The sequence below is a fragment of the Solanum lycopersicum genome, chromosome 3 (genome assembly GCF_036512215.1).
Source record: "Solanum lycopersicum chromosome 3, SLM_r2.1".
Classification (NCBI taxonomy): Eukaryota; Viridiplantae; Streptophyta; class Magnoliopsida; order Solanales; family Solanaceae; genus Solanum; species Solanum lycopersicum.
This window is the reverse complement of record NC_090802.1, coordinates 49,058,982-49,083,258: the sequence shown is the minus strand read 5'-3', so window position 1 is coordinate 49,083,258 and position 24,277 is coordinate 49,058,982. Positions and strand designations below refer to the sequence as shown.

Sequence of the window (24,277 nt, the reverse complement as noted above, 5' to 3'; positions counted from 1 at the left end):
CTCGTCTAAACAGTCCCAAATTAGATACAGTCTCCTCTCGATAATTCAATTTCGTAAAAATATATTATTCAATCAAAAGATTCAAATCTACCTCGTGATACACTTGTGAATTATGCATGTTGTGAACACTATAAAATCGTGAGTCTGTAATTTTTTATAAAAGTAATTTCATGATAATCAGCTCACGTACATTTCATTAAAAGATAACCATTGCGTCAAGAAGTTAATTATCACTAAATAAAGCAAAAATTATCATTATTGTACTGCACCAGTAGAGATGAGTTCCATGGAATATTTATTTGCAAACTCTTTAGTGCCATCTAGATAATCTTAAAATATCTTTTACGGAATATATAAAAGATAACATTTTTGAAAAAGTTAAAAGAATCACATGAAATATGGGCTAAGGGTAGAGAAAAAAAAGGGGGAAATTTATCAAAATGTCAATATTTTAGCATTTAAGAGGATTCATTAGCAACAACTTCAATATTTAGTAAAAATGTCATTTTAGTTTGTTATGTATGTTTTTATTATTTATTTTTATTTAAAGAATATAATTATTTAATAAGAGAAAATTAAGGGGGGAATATTTCAAAAAAAGGCAAGCATCCTTAATTTTCTCATCAGTTACATTTTCAAATAAAATTTAAATTTTGTTTTTTTTTCTCCAGAATTTTTACCTTTTTAAAATTATATTCATTCCACAATATATTCTATTTATATTTATTATAGTTTTTTATTAGTTTGTATTCATTCCAATAGGTATGCCGAATTTATCTATATAGTCATTTAAAAAATATATTTGTATTTTCATATATTTTTTCCCTATATAGTTATTTTTTTTCTTCAAAAATCCTGTATGTATTCATTTCAATATGTATTTTATTTGTATTTCTATTTATTCTAGTTTTTATTTAGAATTTTATATAATAATATATAAAATACAAAAAATTAGTATGATGAAAAAGTGAATGAAATATAAAATTGAAAGAAATAATTGAATATTTGGTGTACTCATTCTTAAATAAAATACATAACTAGTTGACATACCTTTAGAATAAATACAAATTAGAAAAAAATGTCAAATTCAGTTGATATACCTTTATTAGTTTGTATTCATTCCAATATGTATGTCAAATAAAATATAGTTATTTAAGAAATACATTTGTATTCGTATATATTTTTCACTGTGTATTTATTTTTCTTTTCAAGATCTTGTTTCCTTTTCAAAGTCGTATTCATTCCAATATGTCTATTATTTGTATTTGTATTCGAATACAAATAAACTAATAGAAAATTGTTCTTCTTATAAATAAATTACATAACTAGTTGACATACATTTGGATGAATACAAATTAGGGACAAATACAAGATTCATAAACCATGCAACATGAAATTTTTAATAAATACAAATATTGATAGTATACATAGTGATTTGAATACAAATTAAGAAAGCATACCAAATTCTAAAAAAGAACAATAAATACAAAACAAACTAATAGAAAATTGTTCGCGAAAGATTCTATTGCGTTCTAAATTTGAAGAAGGTTTTGCACACCAATGAATCTTGTTCTTATCCTCTTTCTTTCCTTATTTTAGCAGTGGATCATACATTATACACTATTTGTTAAGTAATAAATAAATTAAAGGATGAAAAATCACCAGAAATTGGTTGATTAAGATGAATACCTCTAGTAAGCCTCTTGGATTCAGCCATTGGAGATAAATCATAACGGAAATTGAAAAATAGAAACAACATTTTTTTAATATTTAAACAAAAATAAAATTAGAAAAGAAATTTGAAAATAGGATAAAGATTAGAGATACCTTAATCAAAGGGATTCTTGTTGATTCAATTTTGGATTAAAAAAACAACCAAAATATATGGCAAAAAAATATTTGCAACTTGAATGTTGGAGGAAAATCAGAAAAGATAACTATGAGAGAGAGAAAAAAATTAAATGGGAGAGAGAATTAACAATTTTGAAAAGATAAATATGAGAGAGAATAATTTTTTTTAAAAAAAAGATATATAGAATTAATTGAAAAAGAGAGATAAAATAGGAAGAAAATTGGGACACATAAATTTTTTAAAATAATGACATTTTTGACATTATTGCTAATATTTTATAAAGTATGGATATTTTTACTAAATATGTTATTTATTTTGACTAGTTTACTAATTTTTCCTAAAAAAAAACAAATAAGACTACATGAATAATGAACTGATAATTGGGCTAAGTTTGATTAGTATAGTGAGTATTGAGTAGTAAACTAATAATTTAACTAAGTTTGGTTAGCAAGATGATCTAATTATTATTGTTTTTTTTTTGTTTTTGTTTAATCGATTCTGAGTAGAGATGTGTGTAGAAGATTTTGGTTAGTAAGTGTTTAATAGTACACTAATTTGCTTCTGAGGTGTTTAGCTTGTATTAGTAATGATGGTATTAATTGTGCTATTATTAATTACGTTGAAATCATTCTTATACATAATTATTCAATCTAGTTGTGTTTTTAAAAAACATACTTACATAAGTTAATTCGCAAATATAGTGAATATATGTGGAAAATTTTATTAGTTTAAGACCTAATTATGTGTATTTTCGTGAGTTTTTAAAATTGTTATTTGTGCTAAATTTCAATATTCAAATCATGTAATTTGGCGCATTTAAATATACGTATTTCGGATAATGAGATCAATTTTTTATGTAATTTGTTTTAGATACATTCTATCCAACTAGATGTACATATAGCTAGGATACATTAATTCTCTCATTCTTCCTTTTCTATCTCGCTTGACTCTCTCCTCTCTCGCTCGCCCTTCTTACTCGTCACTCTTTTCATGTATCCGTATTTTATAGTGAATGTTATTTATACTTTGATATAAAAGTATTAATTGCTGTGATCCTATATAATTATTTTAAACTTTAGAAAAAAAATAGTAAGTATGATAAGAATGTTTGTATATATTTTTTTTATTCAATCGTTAATCCCATGATTTGTCACATAGTTGTACAAGACATAATAAAATAAATGGATTATTGGGTAGTGTATATAAGAATAAAGTTGAATAAAGTGCATTAGTAGTGGTAACATATATTACTAACGTTGATATTAGTTATGACTAAGACCATTTACTAATATATTGTTTATTTTGATGTACTAAAAATAATATGAATCGCATGATTTCTAAAAGTAATTATTTGGTTACACAAATACCGTCAATAATACAATGAAAAGAATGTGTAAAAAATTTTGAGAGACAATTATATATTTAACCATGCTAGTACATTCATCATAAATTCTTGCGTAACTGACACAATTCATTATGTACTCTGTCTGTCCAACGATAGTTGTGTACTATTGACTTGGCACACCTATAAAGAAACTATAAATAGAAAGACAATTTTACTATACCACCCTTTGAATATAACAATGTCTTGAAAAAATGTTATAGGAAAATAATTACAATTGATAATAAGGATAACTTAAAAACTATATGTAAAATGATTCAAGGATTATATAAAGTGGACAAGTATCGCGACATCTATTTTTAGTACACTGGACAAGATTGAAGGAAGAAATTATTAATTATGCATAACATATTACTAAATAAAGTACACAAAAAGTGAAAATTATACCCAAACAAGATATTTAATATACACAAAGCTAATTCATGCATTATTTTTATAATACATCCTATCAAACAACGTGTGTATTGGTCGATTCAATTCAATTTTATGTATTATCAATTTGATTTTATCGATTTTAGATATGCTAAAACCAACTTCGTTTTACGATTTATCAGTTTTGATCCTTAACGGCTGAGTATTCGATTTAACCAATAAAAAATGCTTGTAAAACAAATATGACTTCTTTAACAATAATGTAACTTGTTAAATGCTCATAAAATATAAACAATAACAACTAACATGAAAAGATTATACAAGTGTAATACAAAGAGAAGTTAAGAGGAAAGAAATTTACTTTAGATTTTGACGTTTTGTATAATGTGAAGTTGTCCATTCAAAATCACTCTCAAGAGTAAATAGAATGCAAAATGACAAAGATAGTAACTATTCTCTTGTCCTAATTATTTGTCCACGTTTTATTTTATAGCTATTCCTAATTACTTATCCAGTTTGACAAATCAAGAATGAACATTTTTTTTTATCTATACCTCAATGAAATGACTAATTAATTTGAAAAGTGTAATTTTTTTTTATCCACTTCATAATTAATAGGGGTAAAATGATAAATTCATTACGTCATGAATTATTTTCTTAATATGTGTGTCATTTTTAAACTGGACAACTAAATATTGACCGAGAGAGTACTAACTAGTGATGCATTGATATTAATATTTAATATTTTATGTACGATAAAATAGTAAATTACTGTAGTCTTATGAGTTATTAATTTATCAAATAATCCAATATTCAAAAATCAAAATTAATCCGATAAATCAATATTTTTTTTTATTATACCATTAGAAAACTGTCAATCTAATAAATAACACAATAATAACCAATCAATAATATATTTTTTAATTTTAATTTATCGATCGATTTGATTTTTGCACAGAGAAAACTGAGATTCCAAATGGGAACTTGTGTAAATAAATCAAAGCTGAAGGGTTAAAAAGAGCTAAAATAAAAATCAAGGGAACAGATCCTACTCTGTTGGGTTTTATAACCAGAAAAAAGCCCTAAAATTAAGAACTCTCTGGAAGAAGTGCAGCACAGCACCAGGAGAGAGAACCCGACAAGAACCGGAGAAGAAGTTGAACATCAATTTCATCTGAATTTCGCCGAGCCCTAATTGAAATTCCAGGTAATATTTAGAAGATTTTTTTCTCACAGCTCTGTTCTAAGATAAGGGCACATTTGTTAATTTCTAAGAAGGGTCGAGGGTGGAAGAAACCCTAGTTACGCATCTGTAAAAATCTTACCGAATTTAGCTATTTCTGTATTTTCTGGATGTTCTGTGTTGCGAATTGATCGTTTTCTGTTTGTGGCAGAAATGGGTTCATTTCGTAATCCCAGGGTTTGTTTTAGCCTGGGTGTTGCTTCTCATTGTTCGTTGGCTTTTGCTAGAAAAGATCGAACTTTTATGGGTCATATTTGTGATGTTTCTTGTGTTACATAACAGTGTGATAGTTTTTTTTTTATCAGTGAAATTCTTACTTCAATAGCGTTTTTCCCTTCAGAGAGCTGCAACCATCATATCTGGAAGAAAATACTAGCAATAGTGGAATAAAAAGATGAATTTCTAATCGTGTAATAAGAAAATTCGGTATTCTTGGTATGGCAGAGAATATTTTATGGAATAGTTTTTTTACTCATTGAATCGTTCTCCAATGTTTATTTCCTCAATGGTTGAAAATTCACCACCAAAAGGGTGAAAACAACTTACGTCATTTTCCATTACGAATATTCTGAATCTCACTCTGTATCACTTGATTCATCCAACACATAAGGTTCGTTGTCAACTTTAATATACAAATATCTCAGCAAAATACCATCCTCCATCTTTTATGATTGCCGGGGTGGAGCCACATTACAGTTGACGGGTTTGGTAGGTTTGGCCCACATCATGTACTTTATATTCAAATTTTCTTTTAATATGTATGCATTATTTATCTAGCCTTGGTGGACAGAGTTACCGGTACCTGTTACTTGTTGCTGGTGGGGGTGGCAGTTATCCGTGGAATTAGTCGAGGTGCGAGAAAGCTGGCCAGGACACCATGTTCATCAAAAAGAAAATAAATTTATCCCGATTCCATTCTCTTCATTCTCAAAATAAATAAATAATTTATCTAGAACCCTTTTAGAAGATGCGGATGCCTTTTGTAAAATTCAGAATCTATAAATTCAATCCTAGCGCGTTTAATGATCGCCATATGATCCTGTTTTTAATCCAACCATATATTGAAAAACTATTTGGACGATGATCTGCCAAAGTAAATTCTTTTTTGCTGAAAATATGCTGCTTCATATCCAATTCGCATCTTTGTAGTCTCCACAGTTCAAAGTTCAAACAATGTTTTACTGACCATTGGTAACCTAAAAATCTTTTTCTTTTTGAGAATTGGTGACTTAGAGATCTTATCGAATCTTAGGTTAAGGGAAATAACATCAGTTGCACTAAACTGGTTTTATGTTAAACTTAAACAGGAAAGGTATATATTGCATGCCTTGTAGGATAATTTCTCAGTGATCTTTAAAATAATTAAGAAAAGGGAAAATGCATTAGTATGTCGCGATCTCACCTCATCTTATGACATAAATGCTTTCTTTATGATAGATTTCAAGCGCTTGGAACAAAAATGAGCTTTGGAATCATACATAGGGATGTATTTGGGGGAGTGGGACAAGTCAGGGTGGAGTATTTGGGTTTTATGTATAGTTGGAGGTTCTTCCTCACTCTCAGAAGAGCTATCATCTGCAAAAATTTTGAGTGGATGAGGAGATCAAATATTAGTTCAAATAATTTTTGCTTGTGGAGCATCTTGGAGCATATGAGCAATGGAGCTTGTGGAGCATTAGCTTAACTTGGGATATTTCTCTTGGTTTCATAATTTTTCTGTTTGAATCTATAATTTTGGAGCATCATGGAGCATTTGAGCAATGGAGCTTGTGGAGTACAGCTCAATTGAAGGATTGCTCTCTTGGTTTGCTTCAGAATTTTTCTGCTCGATTCTGTTATCATCAAGTCAAATACAGAATGATATAAATTTATCCATAATTGTTTAATTATTTCTCTTCAGTGTTTAGTGGAATCATGAAAATTGTTTATAAGTTACATCTGTTTGCAGTTTTCTGTGAATCCTCCCTTCATTGCTGAGAATGAGTGGCCGCTTTTCACGCTCAATCTACGTTGGCAACCTACCAGCAGATATAAAGGAACTGGAAGTTGAAGATCTGTTCTACAAGGTCTGTCACATTCACTTATTTAAACACTTAGCTGCAAAGGCTTATTTTCTTGTGGAGAAGTTAGTTATTATCAATCGTAATTATCTCCTAGGGCTCTGGATTCAACCTTCAATGCATAAGTTATACTTGTAAACAACAAAAAAACAACAGCCTCGCATCATTATAAAAAAAAAAACAAACAGCCTCACCCGAGATTATATTGCAGATGAATGCATTCCTAGATATGCTTGTTCCCTGAGTTTCATTACAATGCCATCTGTATAATGGATTTTTTTGATTTGCCTCTTATATGTGAAATTTTAGAACAAGAAAGCCTAAGTGTAGTTTCATAAGAGAATCTGTTGCAGTACTAGTATCAATATTAGGTTGTGGTTGAAAACAAAGTTTGATGGTGAGGGAGGCTTCTTCTCTGGTATCTTGCACTGCATGCTCCTTGCCTCTTATTTTTCCTATTTTAGATTCGGTCTTTCTTCCATACTTGCTACTCTAGGCTTTAGGCAGTGGTGCTCAATACCACTAGTATTCTGTTTACCCGATTGAGGAGAGTAAACAGTTGGGAGGCATCGATTTGGAAGCATTCAGCCTTGAAATGTAGAGTTGGTTTAGCATACATTCTTGCAGACACTATATACTGAGATTCCTTTTAAAAGAAACACTGTATCCTAAGGTTTGTTGTAAAAGAAACACTGTATCCTAAGCTTAAAAAGTGCTTACTGTTTATAAATTCTCTCCTGTATTGCAGTATGGTCGTATATTGGACATTGAGTTGAAGATTCCACCTCGCCCTCCTTGCTACTGTTTTGTGGAGGTATATTTATTTAGCATATTTACATGTATATAGTTTTCTGTAGTTTGAAGTTTGACCTTCTGCTGTTGGTTGCTTTTTTTTTTGCCTTTCTTATTGTCAACTGCTGCTTCTGTGTGCTGATTTATCTCTAATTTCCCTTCTCCGTATTCTTTAGTTTGAAAGTTCTCGAGATGCTGAAGATGCCATCAGGGGTAGGGATGGCTACAACTTTGATGGCTGTAGGCTGAGGGTAAGAACAATTTCCATCTTGATTCTCTCATATTCATAGATACACAGATCTATGTAGGACGTATGAGCTTCCATGTGGTTGACATTTTAGATGCATGATATAGGTTGAGCTTGCTCATGGAGGAAGAGGGCCATCATCTTCAAGTGATCGCAGAGGCAGTTATGGCAGCGGTGGCGGTGGAGGTGGAGGGCGCCATGGCATTTCTCGGCATTCTGATTACCGAGGTTCCACTATAACTTATTTGAATGTCTTGTGAAGTTCTTTGTCTTGATTGCTGTAGATGTAATTGTCCCTGATCATATAGATGTCTCTTGACTTTTTCTTGTCATCTATATACAGTTATTATTCGAGGTCTTCCATCTTCTGCTTCTTGGCAAGATTTGAAGGTAAGTGAAGTGGGCAGGATATCTCCCTATCTTGGTTTGTATCTGTAGCAATTGCAGTAACCTGGTGGAAAATATGTCAGGATCATATGCGGAAAGCTGGTGATGTGTGCTTTGCTGAGGTTTCTCGTGACAGTGAAGGTATGACCTAGTCTTACATCTTGAAGACATATCTAATAGGATCCTTTTACTTGTGAATTTTAAACAATACTCTAGAATACTGGAATCGTGGTGAAAAAACTGCATGTATGTTAAGATCAGAAAATTTCCCAAGAATTTAAGTGCAACTAGAGTGTGGTGTTTTTATCAAGGAGGGATGGAGGACAACTAATTATACTTGCAATTTAAGAAAACAAAGTGCTACAGAGAGACCAGAATTGATTATGTGAATAGAAGAATTGGAAAATATAAATCAGTGCTCAGAGTAAGAATTCCACCATTTGAAGACCATAGTAAATTTCTAATTCAAATGCATATTAGCTCTAATTTCTTCAGATTTAGTGTGGAGTTCTCTTAATGTTAAATTTTGATTTCTTATTCCTAATTACTATGTTATTCATTCATAAAATGGTTCTTTAATGATTAATATATCACTTTGCCAACTCTAGTAGTCTTTCCCTCTTTGGGACAGTGCACGGCTGTAATAAGGTGTACATCTTAGCACATTGGCGCTTCTTAGCAAAGCTCTGAGACGGTTAGGTTGAGACCATGCTTCAATTCGCTTGTCTTTATTGTGCCTTGAGCAAACGTTTGAGAAAAGCTGGAGTTCTGTTCTTGTGCTAACTCTGTGATTATGTCTGTAATTCTAAATTTTCTTGTCCATATCAGGAACCTTTGGCTTGGTGGACTACACAAATTATGAAGACATGAAATATGCTGTAAGTTTCTTATCTGCCTCATCATCTAATGGGTTTTAAACTCAATATTGCTATCTTCTTTCCATTGAGGAGTTCGACCCTATATCATGATGGAGTTTACTGAATTTTTGAGTTCCTTGGTTCATTAACCATTGGAAGGATGGTTATTTGTCGTTATTTTTATTAATATCCTCTGCAAGTAATTCTTGTGTTTTGCTAGTTCCATTATTCATGAACGTTTAATCTGCAACTCCCTTGATGGTGGTTGTTTTTTATTTCATTTATCCCTTTGGAGAAGGACCAAGCTTGTGGTTTAACATGTTTTCTTTTTGTTCAGATAAGAAAACTTGATGATACTGAGTTCAGGAATCCTTGGACAAGAACCTACATCCGGGTATTGCTTATTTTTTTTATTTACACTAGATTTTTTTTGTTTCTTCGTTCAATCCGAATTCTCGGAAAGACTTTAATTTTATGTCGATGCTTAATCTCTCAGCATATTCATGGGGTATGGTGGTGATTTCCTGATTTGATGGTTTATAATACTCTCCTAGTTCAACTTGTCTGTCTTACTATCATTTTAGTCAGTTCTAAAAAGAATGTCTCTTTTCTAATTTTTAACTCTTTGATTTAAACATCCAACTTGGCTTGTTGAAGGCCACAGATTAAAGGTCATTTTGTGACATCATACATATATTTTGTTTAAGGGTGCGTGATTCAGAAGACTTCTGTACTTCCTTAAACTTCATGCCAAATCTAATTAAGTTAAACAAATTGAAACAGAGAGAGTATCAGATATCTAGAATTTTTACGATACAATTATTCAGTGAGCGTGTGTACTCGAGTTAGTAGTAGTAGGAATTTTCGTACTTGCAATGTATTTTTACGTTGATGCTCATTTCAATTTTCTGTTCTCTTCATATATAGGTAAGAGAATACAAGGGCAGCCCTTCAAGAAGTCGTAGCCGCAGCAGAAGCAGGAGCAGGAGCAGGAGCAGGAGCAAGACTCCAAGGAAGAGTAGGAGGTAGATCAAGTTGCAGATAATAAATGAACTCGTTTATGTACATTCCTTTGTCTCTTGATGTTTTACTACTGGGTGTTTGTTCAGATCACCTGCCCGTTCAATTTCAAGATCACCACCGCCAAAGTCTAGATCTGCATCTCCTGTAAAGTCGACCAGGTATATGACATTGCATATTACTTGAAATTTGTATTTTTTTGGTAGGTACTAATATAGCCTTTTGTTTTCTATTTTCAATTTATCTTCAAGGCTTTTTTAACACTTGAACTCATAATCTGCATCCAGGTCCAGGTCATTGTCCAGATCAATGTCAAGGTCGAGATCGAGGTCGAGATCTAGATCTAGATCGAAATCTAGGTCACCGTCAAGGTCCAGATCGGCATCACCACAGCAGGTTAAGGCTACTTTTTTTTGTATTTAATTAATGTTTGATTTGCCTCTGGATGATCACTTCTGTTTTTGTTAGTCTTGTTGCAAATGGTCCTGATCAGTATTTTGGATGCTTCATTTTTGAACTTGTCTAATGTTTGCATATTATGTTCTTTTTTCAGGCACGATCAAACAGTGGCTAATGCTGCCGCGAAATTTGTTTCTTGGTATTCTCCTCCTCTTGAAAGGAGAATCTGAAACTCTATGTTCTTAGTTTGATAGGAGTCTGCTATGGACTAGAGCTGTATTAAAGACTGGAACCTTTGGAGGTCTGTCCTAGTAATGTGTTGTTTTATCTGTGAGAGCTGCAGTATCTCGGCTGTCATTAGTTACTGGCCAATCAAACATGTAGACTTTTGCACAGTGGTTTTTAACTTAGTTCCGACTGACTATATTAAAAATTAGCGTGTTGAGACAGTTGCTTTCATTTGTTGTCGATGTGATGCTGTGTCTGATCGTCTCTTCTTGCACTTGGTATTTGTTTAAGCTTTTGATATTCCCAGTCAAAATACCTCGCCAAAACGTTCTCTTCTGATCGGTCTTAACTACAAAAAATGTAATAACTTGGTGCACAAAATACTCTGCAGGCATTAATCTGATCTCTCAACTGTTAATGAAATTTATCGTGAAAAGTTGATTCGTTAGGGTTAAGTGGTAGTTAGTATAATTGAGGTCTTTCAATGAAATGAGAGAACTATTGGAGTTGTTTAGTTTGAATATGTTGGGATGTGTTATGCAACCTGTATTATTTATTACTGATTGTTTGGTTTGTTGTACTAAAAAGGCTATTCATTGCATACTTTCTAAATATAAATTATTTATTTATAAAAATATTGATTGCATTGCGTTAGGGTTTTGTTCAAAGTACCTTTCATGTTTCAAATTTTATGAACCGTAATCAGCTTAAGAGGCAATTTCGTAAAAAATCTTTTGGAACTTGAATTCATCCAAAGTTAGTATTTCCGACTGAATTAAGCTAATATTTAATTCAGTTCATCGAAGTAGTAAATAAATCATTACTAGGAATAATGTTTTATACGTTAATTCTACTAATTGATTGCATTTTTGTGAATGAGCATTTGCTTTACTACTACGTGGAAAATAGTTACATCGCCTTTGCTAGATCTAAAGTTTACAAATGATCAACACTTGATATTCTCAACTAAGGATACAAATATAATCTAACTAAATTTGACACTACACTTCCACAAGTTGGGTAACCAAACAAATAAATAAATATGGAAGATAGTAAAAAAAAAAGGGTAACACTATGTTTAAAATGTAGCTATTCGTGTGTAAAGCCGTTAGACCCGTAGCACCTGAAATCCGTAACGTACTCCTCCACCCTAATAGTTCGTATCTATTAGTTTTACGGTCCTCTAAATACTAACTTATTTTTTATAATCAAAATTGATTTTTGTTCTAATCTCTTTTTTATTATTCTTAATTAATAACTTCATCAATTGTGCAAATATGTCAGTTGGGGAACTTGGTTGTACCTATGCTGCTTTGCTTCTCTTTGATGATGGAATTCCCATTACTGTAAATAATCATCTTTCATTTTACCCGCTAATCCATTTTAATTTTATGATAATGTTTCAATTAACATAATGTTTAATTGTAATTTCAGGCAGAGAAGATTGCTACGGTGGTGAAGGCAGCTAATATTTCAGTGGAGTCTTATTGGCCTAGTCTTTTCGCCAAGCTATTTGAGAAGAGGGATATTGAAGATCTCATTTTGACCGTTGGGACGGGTGGCGGTCCAGCAGTGGCTGTTGCTGCTGCCCCCGTTGGTGGAGGTGGTGGTGGTGCTGCCGCTCCCGCAGCTGAGGAGAAAAAGGTAATAAATTTATCATAAATGTTATATTACGTATTAAATAGTTTTTATTATTCTCTCTGTCTCAATTTATGACGTATTTACTTGATTGTGTGGTTGCAGGAGGAGATGAAGGAGGACAGTGACGAGGATTTGGGATTGAGCTTGTTTGATTAGGAGTTTCTATTTTAATTTGCAACATATTAGGGAGGTCTGGATTGTTTGCTAATTTCTCATTATTGTGTTGCTATAATTCTTATTAATATTCATGATGGAATGTGTTAATTAGAATCTAAATTTGATCTCTAAATATTACTCTTTGCTATATAGTGTTTGAGTTTGTTACACAAAGACTAAATGTCACATTTCCATGAAAACAAACTATGGAAGGTCAAGATTGAAATCTCAGTAACTACAAAATGCTAGGTGATTTTCTCTTTGTTACATGTGCTAGCGAGATTGAACCAAATTAACGAATATTTACAATTAAGGTGCATCGATACTGCTATTCATCGTAGGATTTATTGCTAACACCATATGAGAGCTATATACCATTTGGAATAATATCATAACTACCCTTAGCTCATCTAAAAATATATATATATATATATATATCACTTTCGTAAATTCACTTTCATGATTGCTTGCCTTATATGCACTCTTGGGTATTACAAATTACCCGTACGTTACATTTTATCCTGGTTTGAAACTAACACATACATTATTTATATTATTTCTGTATTAATTAGGAGGTGTTTCACGGAAGGTATTTAAGCACGTATTAAATTTTAGTATCATTAATCCATTATTTAGTACAATTTTTCAAAACGTGATTGCTTCGAAAGTGTATACAACTAAAGAAAAATGTGGAGGTTATTTTTAATACATAAAATTAAATAATGTATAAAAATTAATTTAAGCATAATTAGTTTCAATATTATTATTTGTAACTATTTCTTTTTCAATAATACAATTTTTATACGCCTTGTCAAAAATTCCTATGTCTAGATATTGAATAATCACGGTCGAAGAAGATTCCTCCATTCACAACTTGCTAACACACAGCAACGTCAATCATGGCTGTTTCAATTCAATAACTTTGACTACAAGAACCCATAAAAGTCCATATATCATTTTTAAGGGATGATATTATTTAAATAAATATCTCTTAAAAATTGAATATTATATTTTAGAAACATATTACTTTTAAAATCATATTTTTGAAATAGTTTTTTTTTCAAAGTTAAACAAGTTCCAAACTCAACTTCATTGATCACGTCACTCCCAAACTCCCACTAATATAGAAATGGTCTTTGAGCTTATCCACAACTCTTCATTTCATTTCGAAGTTAAAATTTTTAAAGGGCGTCCAGAAATAGTAATTTATTATATTAAAAGTGTTTTAAAATAAAATATTTAATCACTTTATATATTATTTTATTTATATATATGTTAATTTTTTCTGACGAAGGGTGTCTAATTGAACGCCCTCGTATGTGGCTACGCCACAGCTAATGTCCTACTAAAAAAAAATAATACATCCTTCTCTGTGTATCACCTAAAATTTGAGATTCAAAACTTCTAAATCATGATGTGATTTTGAATACACAAGTTTTAAATAATATTAAGTATTTTAAAATGATGTAAAATTTAATTTTAATTAATTTCTAAAATTGTGATTGTTATTGGAATTAGGTAATTTCCAGTTAAATCCAGAAGTTCTATATTAGGTCGTTTGAAAATAAAAAATATAAATGTAGACCCAATTGACACGCGTTAAGTCGATTCGCTGACCCAGTTCAACGAATTAGAGAAACAGTATTCGAAATTTCGTTTTACTTTCCAGATCATTCTTTAATCCACTTCCCCTATATATACTCTGCTTCTGCAACTTCTCTTCTTACAACTCGAGTTTTAATTTAATTCAACATAAACACACTTCTCATATCCAACAAAGCAATACTTTCTTAATTTTCTTGTTATTTGCAAGTTAGAAGAAACGATGATGATGTCAATTTTCAGTTCCTTTGATGCGCTTTCTGCTGAACTTTTTGGGCAGAAATTGAGTTTTTCTAAGCCTTCTTCAGAACAACAAGGGGTTGGAACTATTGTATCAGATCAAAAGACCGCCGCTACTTCTTCAACTGGTGTTCTGAAGAAGGCCGGAGAGGCATCACCGCCGCCGTCTTCGCGGCAGCAGCAGCAGCAGAAGAGGCAGAGGTTCGCGCTGGAATTCGACGGCGTTCACTGTTTTGAAAATATTATTCCCTGTTGATTTTTGATTTTACTGAATTTCCGAGATTGAAAATTTCATTTATTCTTCGTCTAGCCATGATTATTGTCATGTATGATGTAAATTTTGGTGTTTGATATATATAATTTATGGATTTTGATATAATCTCTCTTTTTTCTTTCATAGCTCTGTTTTACATCAGAGTAGAACTCCTTGTCGATGCACACCTAGAATATCTTGATGTCATCATCTGCATACGTATAGAATTAAGTTTTGTTCTTACTAAACTTTGATATATTTATATTTATCCATAATATTCTCAAAAAAATCAAGTTTTTATCATGTTACAAATTTTTTAAAATTAAATAGTTTAGACCAGAAGCTTGCTTCAATCAATTGAAAAATTGATGGCCTCCATTTTAGTCTTGTTGTTTCACCGACATGGGTTTGAGATATGTTGGTTGGAGTTTTTTGTCCTTAATCAGATATCTCGATTTGAGCCGTGCTATGTGATGCACTGGTGAAAGATGTCTCCATTCGAGCTGTGTTGTGTGATGCACTGGTGAAAGTGTTTCATTCTTAATCAAAGATTTTGACTCGAGCCTTAAGTATAAAAAATTTATATTAAAAACGTCATTCAAATGAACTCTGCAGAGCGAACTCAAATTTAATTAGAGATCCAATATAGGTTCGAACACGAGGAAATAGGTTTCAAACTTAGTTCGATTCTCCTATTTAGCGAGTTAATATCTCAGATGATCACTCAATTTTGACTAGTTTACTTAGAAAATCACTCAACTTTGAGTATTTTACTTAAAAAGTCACTCAACTTTGTTTTACCACTTAAAAGTTCAATTATTAATATTCCACTTAGAAAATCACTCAACTAATCATATTTTACTTAAAAAGTCATCTAATTAATTTAAAGGAAATAAGGTCAAATATGCCTCTAAATTATTTGAAAAGGTGTACTAGATATACCCTCCGTTTAAAGTTTGGTTCATTCATGTCCTCGCCATCCAACTTTTGGTCCAAATATGTCCTTATGGGCGTTACTTGCCATGTTGGACATCCAACTCATTTTTCATTTCTGCAAATGTCATATGAAATTGTCATGTCATTTTGACCTTATCACATGATATTTACATGAAAATGCAAAGATATTCAGACTCATAAACACCTAATCCGACCCATGAATGAACTCCTTTTAAATCACCATCCGTCCCATTTTTAACAATTTTGTTTAATTTTTATTTTTCGGTAAATCCCGAAAAAGTAATTGATTAATAAAAAATATGAAAAAAATATAAAATTAAAGTCAAAATTTCACAAATATATTTAGGCTTAAGTCATCTGCGGCCCCTTGAAATTGTCCGCAAAATTCACTTAGACACCTTAACATGCCCATTTTTCTATTAGACACTCAAACCTTAAAAAATAAGTACCTATCAAACATTTTTATAAGACCTGGTCAAAAGAGAAAGTGCGTGTAATGCACATGCAACTGATGTGGCAAAATAACAAATCAAATGAAGACACGTGGTATTTATATTTAAAATAATTCTATAAATGAATTTTGAAAATAAAAGAATCTAAATAAAAAAAATAAGAATTTCAACTTTTTAAAAAATAAAATAAAAATCATGTTATCACCCTCACACCCACCAGCACCCTCACCACCTCAAATCTTTCCTTTTCTTCTCTCACTAAAATCACCTCTTTTTCATCATTGTTATTTTCCAAATGGAGATTTTAATATATACTAAGTATGAATTTATCTTCTTCTTTTTTTCTTTACTTCTCTTTATGTTTTCTTTTTTGTTCCTATTTCACAATTGATAGTATATTTTCTTATAAAAAAGAATATGTTCAGTGTCTTTTTGTTTTGATTTAAATTTAATTTTTGTTCTTGTTTTGTAATGAAGAAAGAATGGATGTGAACCTGAGGCTGTGTGTGTGGCCTTTATATTTTCCGGTGGCCTCCATATTTTCCGGTAAAATAAAAATGGTGATCTCCATTTTTTCCGGCAAGAAAATTTAGATTATATTCTTTCATTTTTTATAACAAAGGAAATAAGGATTCACATTTCTTATTAAATTTAAGCATAAATTCAGAAGAAGTAAATCTATAAAAAAAAATGTAAGATGGTAGATTTTATTGTTATGAATAATTGATGGCAGCGATTTGCAATTTTAAGAGAGAAAGGAGAAAGAAGAAAGAAAAAGAAGAAAGAAGAATTGTTCTTTTTATTTTTTTAAAAAATACCAGGAGAAAAGAAAATTAAAAAGACACTGATTAAATGATTCACGCGCCTAAAAACGTGTAGAATACACTTTTTGTGCCACGTATGCACAAAGTGTTTAAATGGTTCAAATTCAGAAGAGTCGAAGTGTTCAATAGGTACAAACCCCAGTTGAGGTGTTTAAGTGAATTATGCGGACAACTTTAAGGGTCTATCAATGACTAAAGCCTAATAACCTTAAATTTAACATTTCAATATTTTTTTAAATTTTTTATTTTTTTTATAAATCTCAAAAATGAGTAGTTGATTAATAAAAAATATGAAAAGTATGAAAAAAATACAACTTAACGCCAAACGATCACAAATGAATATAGTAACATTTCATTCTACATTTTATTTTTATATTTTTTGGCAAATCTTGAAAATGAGCAATTTATTAATAAAAAGAGAAAAATATGAAAACAAAATAAAAAGTTTACGTCAAAATTCACAAATAAATATAGTAACTTTTAATTCAATAATTTCAACAATTTTTTTACTTTATATTTTTTTTTCATATTTTTCTATTTTTATTTGTGAATTGTTTGCGTATTTTTTTAAAATATTTTTTTTCATATTTTTTGTTAATAAACTCATTTTTGGGATTTGCCGAAAAAATTAAAAATTAAAAAAATGTTGAATTTAAAGTTACTGTATTTATTTTTTAATTTTTGAGATTAATTTTATATTTTTTTTCATATTTTTTATTTATCAGATTTACTCATTTCGGGATTTATCGAAAAAATAATTTTTTTAAAAAAAGTTTTTAAATTGAATTTAAGGTTGATATAATTATTTGTCAATTACTTAGTTTCGGAGTTTATATATAAAAAAATTAAACAAAATTGTTGAAAATTGAGCGGATAATTTATTTAAAAGGTGGTTGATTTATGAGTCGGAGTAGGTGTTTATGAGTCTGAATATCTTTTCATTTTCATATAAATGTCATGTGGTAAGGACAAAATTACATGTCAATTCCATGTGGCATTTACAGAAATGAAAAATGTGTTGGATATGTCTAACATGACAACTAAAGCCCATAAGGACATATTTGGACCAAAAGTTGAATGACGAGGGCATGAATAAACCAAACTTTAAACGGAGGATATCTAGACCTTTTCGAATAGTTTCGAAGCATACCCTTTTCCCTAATTTAAATAATTTCTTTATTAAGTTTTGCTGAAATGTAATTTCATTTTAAACTAATTTTAAAAAAAACATGTGCAATTTAACTATTTATTAAAATTTAATTAATTGAAATATATATATTTTTAAAAAATAATAAAAGATTGATACTGTGCATAGTGCAATTGACAAATTAAAAAATAAAATTTATAGAAGCATTGCTTATAATTTAATAAGAAATAATAAATGATTGTTACTTTTAATGTACAGTAGTAGCAATTAAGAGAAAAAAATGCTTTTTTATTCTCGCAATTAATTTACTAGAAATTAGAAATTTAACGTGTTAAAAAAATATTACTGTTCGTTTTTTTAAAAAAATTGTAATTTAATAATTAAAGAAGGTCAATAAATAAGAAAATAAAAATAAATATCTTATAAATTCTTAGAAAATAATTTTAAATAAACGTTAAATTTTAACTAAATAAATTATTTTAATTTGTTCTAAGTGAAATTGAGTGACTTTCTAAGTAAAACACTAATAACTGAGTGACTTTAGTGTTATAAATAAAATTGAATGACTTTTTAAATAAAGTATACAAAGTTAAATGACCATACGAGATATTATCTCATTTAACGATCTTTCAAAAAGTCTAAAACTTTGCAAACCAATTCAACGAATGGGAGAATAATTTTAGGAATTTCATTTCTCTCTATTTTCAATTCACAGAAGTTTTTACTTGTGCAGTTTCTTTTCTTTCATAATCAGTCACTTTTTATCTAATAAAAGGGAATTTTTTTTATCCGTATTCAATATTTAAGTTAATGCAATTTTTATTAATATGTGATTTAATAAATAAAATGAATAAAAAATTTAAATATATGTACATACTTAATGTAAACACTCGATACGGATAAATTTTACGATATTTTCTTTGCTTGTTAATTATTTGCTAGCAAATTGCAAGCTAGAAGTAACAATAAACACGAATTAAGCATATAAGTATATCGAATTATTGATAGATTAAAACCATAGCGAAAATAAACCTTCCGCAAGCTTATCCGCTTAACACTTTCCAAAAAAAAGGTAAAAGGACACACATCATGCACAAATCAAACGGAACATGACATGTTCAACGATATGTCCAATGTGTATTTCTCTCGAAGAATGATTATATTATAGGGAAAAATTGACTTGGTCTTATAGATAGAATTTTAATATTTATCTGTAAAAGACATGCCTCGTTAACACCCTACAAAAGAATTTTAAAAAAGTAAAAACTCTAGTGAAGGAAAATAGGAAATGTATCTAATAATACGTATTTAGGCTACCTTATTAATTAAAAAGCATAGAAGGAAAGTTCAGTAGGATAAAACCTCGTAAGGAAAAAAAAGTAAAACGTGTATTAACTTTCCTTAATGAAAATATCAATTAATCCAGATTCTTGAATCATCAGATTCCAAATTTGTGCACCATATACTCAGAAGTTGTAGTTGCTAGAGACTTGAGAACAAATCAACCACATGTCACTCGAACAAGTTTATTAACATTGATATAACCATTCTTTTGGAGCACATGTGTGTAGAAAAGTTTTGGAATGTGTTTTGACTCTCCTCCTAAGAATCATTTCTTCAGGATCAAAGAATTCTGCAAGTTCCACACTTCAATTTGATTAAGCAAAAAATCTGTTGTCTTTTAAAATTTTTGTAGGGTTTAATTCGAGTTATCAACTTGTTTACACAACATGAAAAAAAATTCTTGCTTGTATATGAGGATTATAAATAAGTATTTCAAAATTTCAAATGCAAAACTTTGAATGAATTCTTCAAATATTTTCATATCAATTTTGTCGAGTATCAACATTCACACGATCTTAAAACGCATGAGACTCAATCTCAACTTTTATTTGTGACGTTTTCACAATTAGCTTGCCTTGCTAACTAACATTTTACCATTTTACAAAATCTTAAGGTTCTTTAATGGATGTCTATTGTAGAGTCAAAATATCCTGAAAATTAAAGTATTGGATATGCCTCAATTACACTTTCTTGTTCTATACAAACCAAAAAATAAAGCAAGGAACTCGGAGTCCTCAGGGCGCACGCCCCAAGAACCCCCCCACCCCCTGGATTCCTCAGGGCGCACGCCCCGAGAACCCCCCCGGAGTCCTCAGGACGCACGCCCAGAGAACCCCCCCGGAGTCCTCAGGGCGCATGCCCCGAGAACCCCCCACCCCCTGGAGTCCTTAGGGCGCACGACCCGAGAACCCCCCCGGAGTCCTCAAAGCACACGCCCCGAGAACCCCCCCACTCCCCGGAGTCCTCAGGGCGCACGCCCCGATAACCCCCCCCCCCCCCCCCCCCCCCCCACCGGAGTCCTCAGGGCGCACGCCCCGAGAACCCCCTCCCCCCCACCGAAGTCCTCAGGGCGCACGCCCCGATAACCCCCTACCCCCCGATAACCCCCCACCCCCTGAGTCCTCAGGGCGCACGCCCCGATAACCCCCGCCCCCCCACCGGAGTCCTTAGGGCGCACGCCCCGATAACCCCCCCACCCCCCCACCGGAGTCCTCAGGGCGCACGCCCCGATAACCCCCCACACCCCGGAGTCCTCAGGGCGCACGCCCCGATAACCCCCCTACCCCCCGGAGTCCTCAGGGCGCACGCCCCGAGAACCCCCCTACCCCCCGGAGTCCTCAGGGCGCACGCCCCGAGAACCCCCCTCCCTTACCCCCCTAACCCCCTCCCGGAGTCCTCAGGGCGCACGCCCCGAGAACCCCCCCTCCCTTACCCCCCCTTACGCCCTCCCGGAGTCCTCAGGGCGCAAGCCACGAGAACCCTCCCTCCCTTACCCCCCCTTACCCCCTCCCGGAGTCCTCAGGGCGCACGCCCCGAGAACCCCCCTTACCCCCTCCCGAAGTCCTCAGGGCGCACTCCCCGAGAACCCTCCCCCCTTACCCCCTCCCGGAGTCCTCAGGGCGCACGCCCCGAGAACCACCCCCCTTACCCCCTCCCGGAGTCCTCAGGGCGCACGCCCCGAGAACCACCCCCTTACCCCCTCCCGGAGTCCTTAGGGCGCACGCCCCGAGAACCCCCTACCCCCCCGGAGTCCTCAGGACGCACGCCCCTAGAACCCCCCTAACCCCCCGGAGTCCTCAGGGCGCACGCCCCTAGAACCCCCTCACCCCCCGGAGTCCTCAGGGCGCACACCCCGAGAACCCCCTACCCCCCGGAGTCCTAAGGGCGCACGCCCCGAGAACCCCTCTACCCCCCCGGAGTCCTCAGGGCGCAAGCCCCGAAAACCCCCTACCCCCCAGAGTCCTCAGGGCGCACGCCCCGAGAACCCCCCTCCCTTACCCTCCCTAACCCCCTCCCGGAGTACTCAGGGCGCACGCCCCGAGAACCCCCCCTCCCTTACCCCCTCCCGGAGTCCTCAGGGCGCACGCCCCGAGAACCCCCCCTCCCTTACCCCCTCCCGGAGTCCTCAGGGCGCACGCCCCGAGAACCCCCCCTCCCTTACCCCCTCCCGGAGTCCTCAGGGCGCACGCCCCGAGAACCCCCCCTCCCTTACCCCCTCCCGGAGTCCTCAGGGCGCACGCCCCGAGAACCCCCCCTTACCCCCTCCCGGAGTCCTCAGGGCGCACGCCCCGAGAACCCCCCCTTACCCTTTCCCGGAGTAGTTTGGGGCGCACGCCCCGAGAACCCCCCTACCCCCCCGGAGTCCTAAGGGCGCACGCCCCGAGAACCCCCCTACCCCCCCGGAGTCCTAAGGGCGCACTCCCCGAGAACCCCCCTACCCCCAGGAGTCCTCAGGGCGCACGCCCCGAGAACCCCCTACCCCCCCGGAGTCCTCAGGGCGCACGCCCCGAGAACCCCCTTACCCCCCCGGAGTCCTCAGGGCGCACGCCCCGAGAATCCCCCTACCCCCCCGGAGTCCTCAGGGAGCACGACCCTAGAACCCCCCTACCCCCCCGGAGTCCTCAGGGCGCACGCCCCTAGAACCCCCCCTAACCCCCTGGAGTCTACAGGGCGCACGCCCCTAGAACCCCCCTACCCCCCGGAGTCCTCAGGGCGCACACCCCGAGAACCCCCCTTACCCCCCGGAGTCCTAAGGGCGCACGCCCCGAGAACCCCCCCTCCCTTGCCCCCCTAACCCCCTCCCGGAGTCCTCAGGGCGCATGCCCTGAGAACCCCCCCTCCCTTACCCCCCCTTACCCCCCCTTACCCCCTCCCGGAGTCCTCAGGGCGCACGCCCCGAGAACCCCCCCCCCCCCCCCCCCCCCTTACCCCCTCCCGGAGTCCTCAGGGCGCACGCCCCGAGAACCCCCCCTTACCCCCTCCCGGAGTCCTCAGGGCGCACGCCCCGAGAACCCCCCTTACCCCCTCCCGGAGTCCTCAGGGCGCACGCCCTGAGAACCCCCCCTTACCCCCTCCCGGAGTCCTCAGGGCTCACGCCCCGAGAACCCCCCACCCGTCCCAGAGTCTTCAGGGCGCACGCCTCGAGAACCCCCCCTTGGAGTCCTCAGGGCGTCGCCCCGAGAACCCCCCCGGAGTCCTCAGGGCGCACGCCCCGAGAACCCCCCCGGAGTCCTCAGGGCGCACGCCCCGAGAACCCTCCCCCTACCCCCCCGGAGTCCTCAGGGCGCACGCCCCGAGAACCCCCCTACCCCACCGGAGTCCTCAGGGCGCACGCCCTGAGAACCCCCCTCCCCCCCGGAGTCCTCAGGGCGCACGCCCCGAGAACCCCCCATACCCCCTACCCCCCCACCCTCCTCTTACCCCACTTACTACCTTTCTACCCCCCAACCTACCCTACCCCCTACTACCCTACTAACCTACCTTTCCCCCTACATATACCCCTACCACTTCCTAATCCCTCCTCCCCGCACCCTCCCTCCCTTGGGACCTCGAGGCGCCTTGTCCCAAGCCCCTACCCCTCCCAAGGACCCTTAGGCGCTGTGCCTTGTGGTCCCCCGCCTCGCCCTTAAATAGTATACAAATTTTGTTTATCATAATTCGTATTCCAAAATATTTAATAAACTATTCAGAGTTATAATTATCGAGAGAGAGAGTAACACATGTATGTTAGCTGACAAAGAATGTAACAAAGGAAAGGGATAGCGATATTTTCTTCTATATTCAATAGATTTATTATTGAATATTATCAACTAATAAATATTGGATCCATTTCAATATATGAAACACCTGCGGAGATTAAGCTCGCAAAAAACAATGGAAAGATATGTTTTTTTGTTAAGGAAGGGATAGATGTGCAAGTAATCAATGATATACACCAACATATCACTGGAAAAATATCATTCTTGGAAAAATATCATTATTGGAGAGTGATCTTCAAAGTTTGTTTTATAGAGTGCAGGATGGACACTTGTGCTAATTAATTCTAAAATGCTAATACAATAATAATGAAAATCTGCAGTCATTAACTTTGGCAAATGACAAGATTCACCAAGTCATGTTGCATTAAATCAGGCAGCAGATCCCAGAAGATAAAATTACAAGTTCATACGCTTACTTAAATGAAGTAGGGAAAAGAGAGAGCAAAGAACCATATTCGTGGCTAGTGAACTGAATGCCGATTAAAAAAAACTGAATGCTGACATGTGCATTTCAAGGAATCAAACCTTTTCGATATTTAGAGGAGAAAGTGTTGGAAACTACCTAACCAGGTTGGTTTAAATGCAAATTAAATCAACCTAGAGATCACATATAATTAAACAAGGTTGTGAAGGATCCAAAGTCATGGATGGTGATACAGAAATATTAGTTCAACAGAAATTCAAAAAAACACAAATAAGGAGAGAAAGAGAACTGACTGAGATTGTGAACGGTGGCATAGACTAAAATTCAACCTACTGCAATGCACTTTCATTGTCCGGGATTGGAATCGGCTATTTGATGCTACGAAGAGGTCAAAATCTTGTAAAATTTGTCAATCCATAATAGATATACAACTGTTGAACACAAAATTTGCCACAATAATGTGACGTTGAAACAATTATCAGAGCATCTAATTGAACTTACAAACGAGAGAGCAGCAAAATTGCAGATATTCAGAGAGATGAGTTCATGATAAAAAAAATCAGAATGCATAAACAAATAATACTCAAAGCTTCGTCTCAGCTGGCAAGTAAGCACTCCAA

At 35.3% G+C, this 24,277-nt stretch overlaps 3 protein-coding genes across 4 annotated transcripts; all 3 read left to right on the top strand.

The window, feature by feature from the left end:
• The first annotated feature begins 4,649 nt into the window (after window positions 1-4,649).
• LOC101247702 (serine/arginine-rich splicing factor SR34A) lies at window positions 4,650-11,090 on the top strand. Of its 2 annotated transcripts, XM_010319755.4 has the most exons (14): window positions 4,650-4,833; window positions 6,307-6,673; window positions 6,818-6,935; window positions 7,678-7,743; window positions 7,898-7,972; window positions 8,076-8,196; window positions 8,312-8,358; window positions 8,439-8,496; window positions 9,184-9,233; window positions 9,550-9,606; window positions 10,140-10,237; window positions 10,322-10,393; window positions 10,520-10,628; window positions 10,786-11,090. In XM_010319755.4, exons 3-14 carry the CDS (start codon window positions 6,849-6,851, stop codon window positions 10,804-10,806), a joined length of 861 nt encoding a protein of 286 aa, XP_010318057.2. In that variant the 5' UTR covers window positions 4,650-4,833; window positions 6,307-6,673; window positions 6,818-6,848; the 3' UTR covers window positions 10,807-11,090.
• Window positions 11,091-11,969: 879 nt separating this feature from the next.
• LOC101247992 (large ribosomal subunit protein P1-like) lies at window positions 11,970-12,776 on the top strand. Its single transcript, XM_004234968.5, has 3 exons — window positions 11,970-12,205; window positions 12,294-12,503; window positions 12,603-12,776. The coding sequence occupies exons 1-3, from the start codon at window positions 12,137-12,139 to the stop codon at window positions 12,654-12,656; spliced, it is 333 nt and encodes a 110-aa protein (XP_004235016.1). The 5' UTR covers window positions 11,970-12,136; the 3' UTR covers window positions 12,657-12,776.
• A 1,592-nt stretch (window positions 12,777-14,368) lies between these two features.
• On the top strand, window positions 14,369-14,877 carry LOC101248276 (uncharacterized). The gene has a single exon (XM_004234969.5). The coding sequence runs from the start codon at window positions 14,482-14,484 to the stop codon at window positions 14,752-14,754; it is 273 nt and encodes a 90-aa protein (XP_004235017.1). The 5' UTR covers window positions 14,369-14,481; the 3' UTR covers window positions 14,755-14,877.
• Window positions 14,878-24,277: the final 9,400 nt, after the last annotated feature.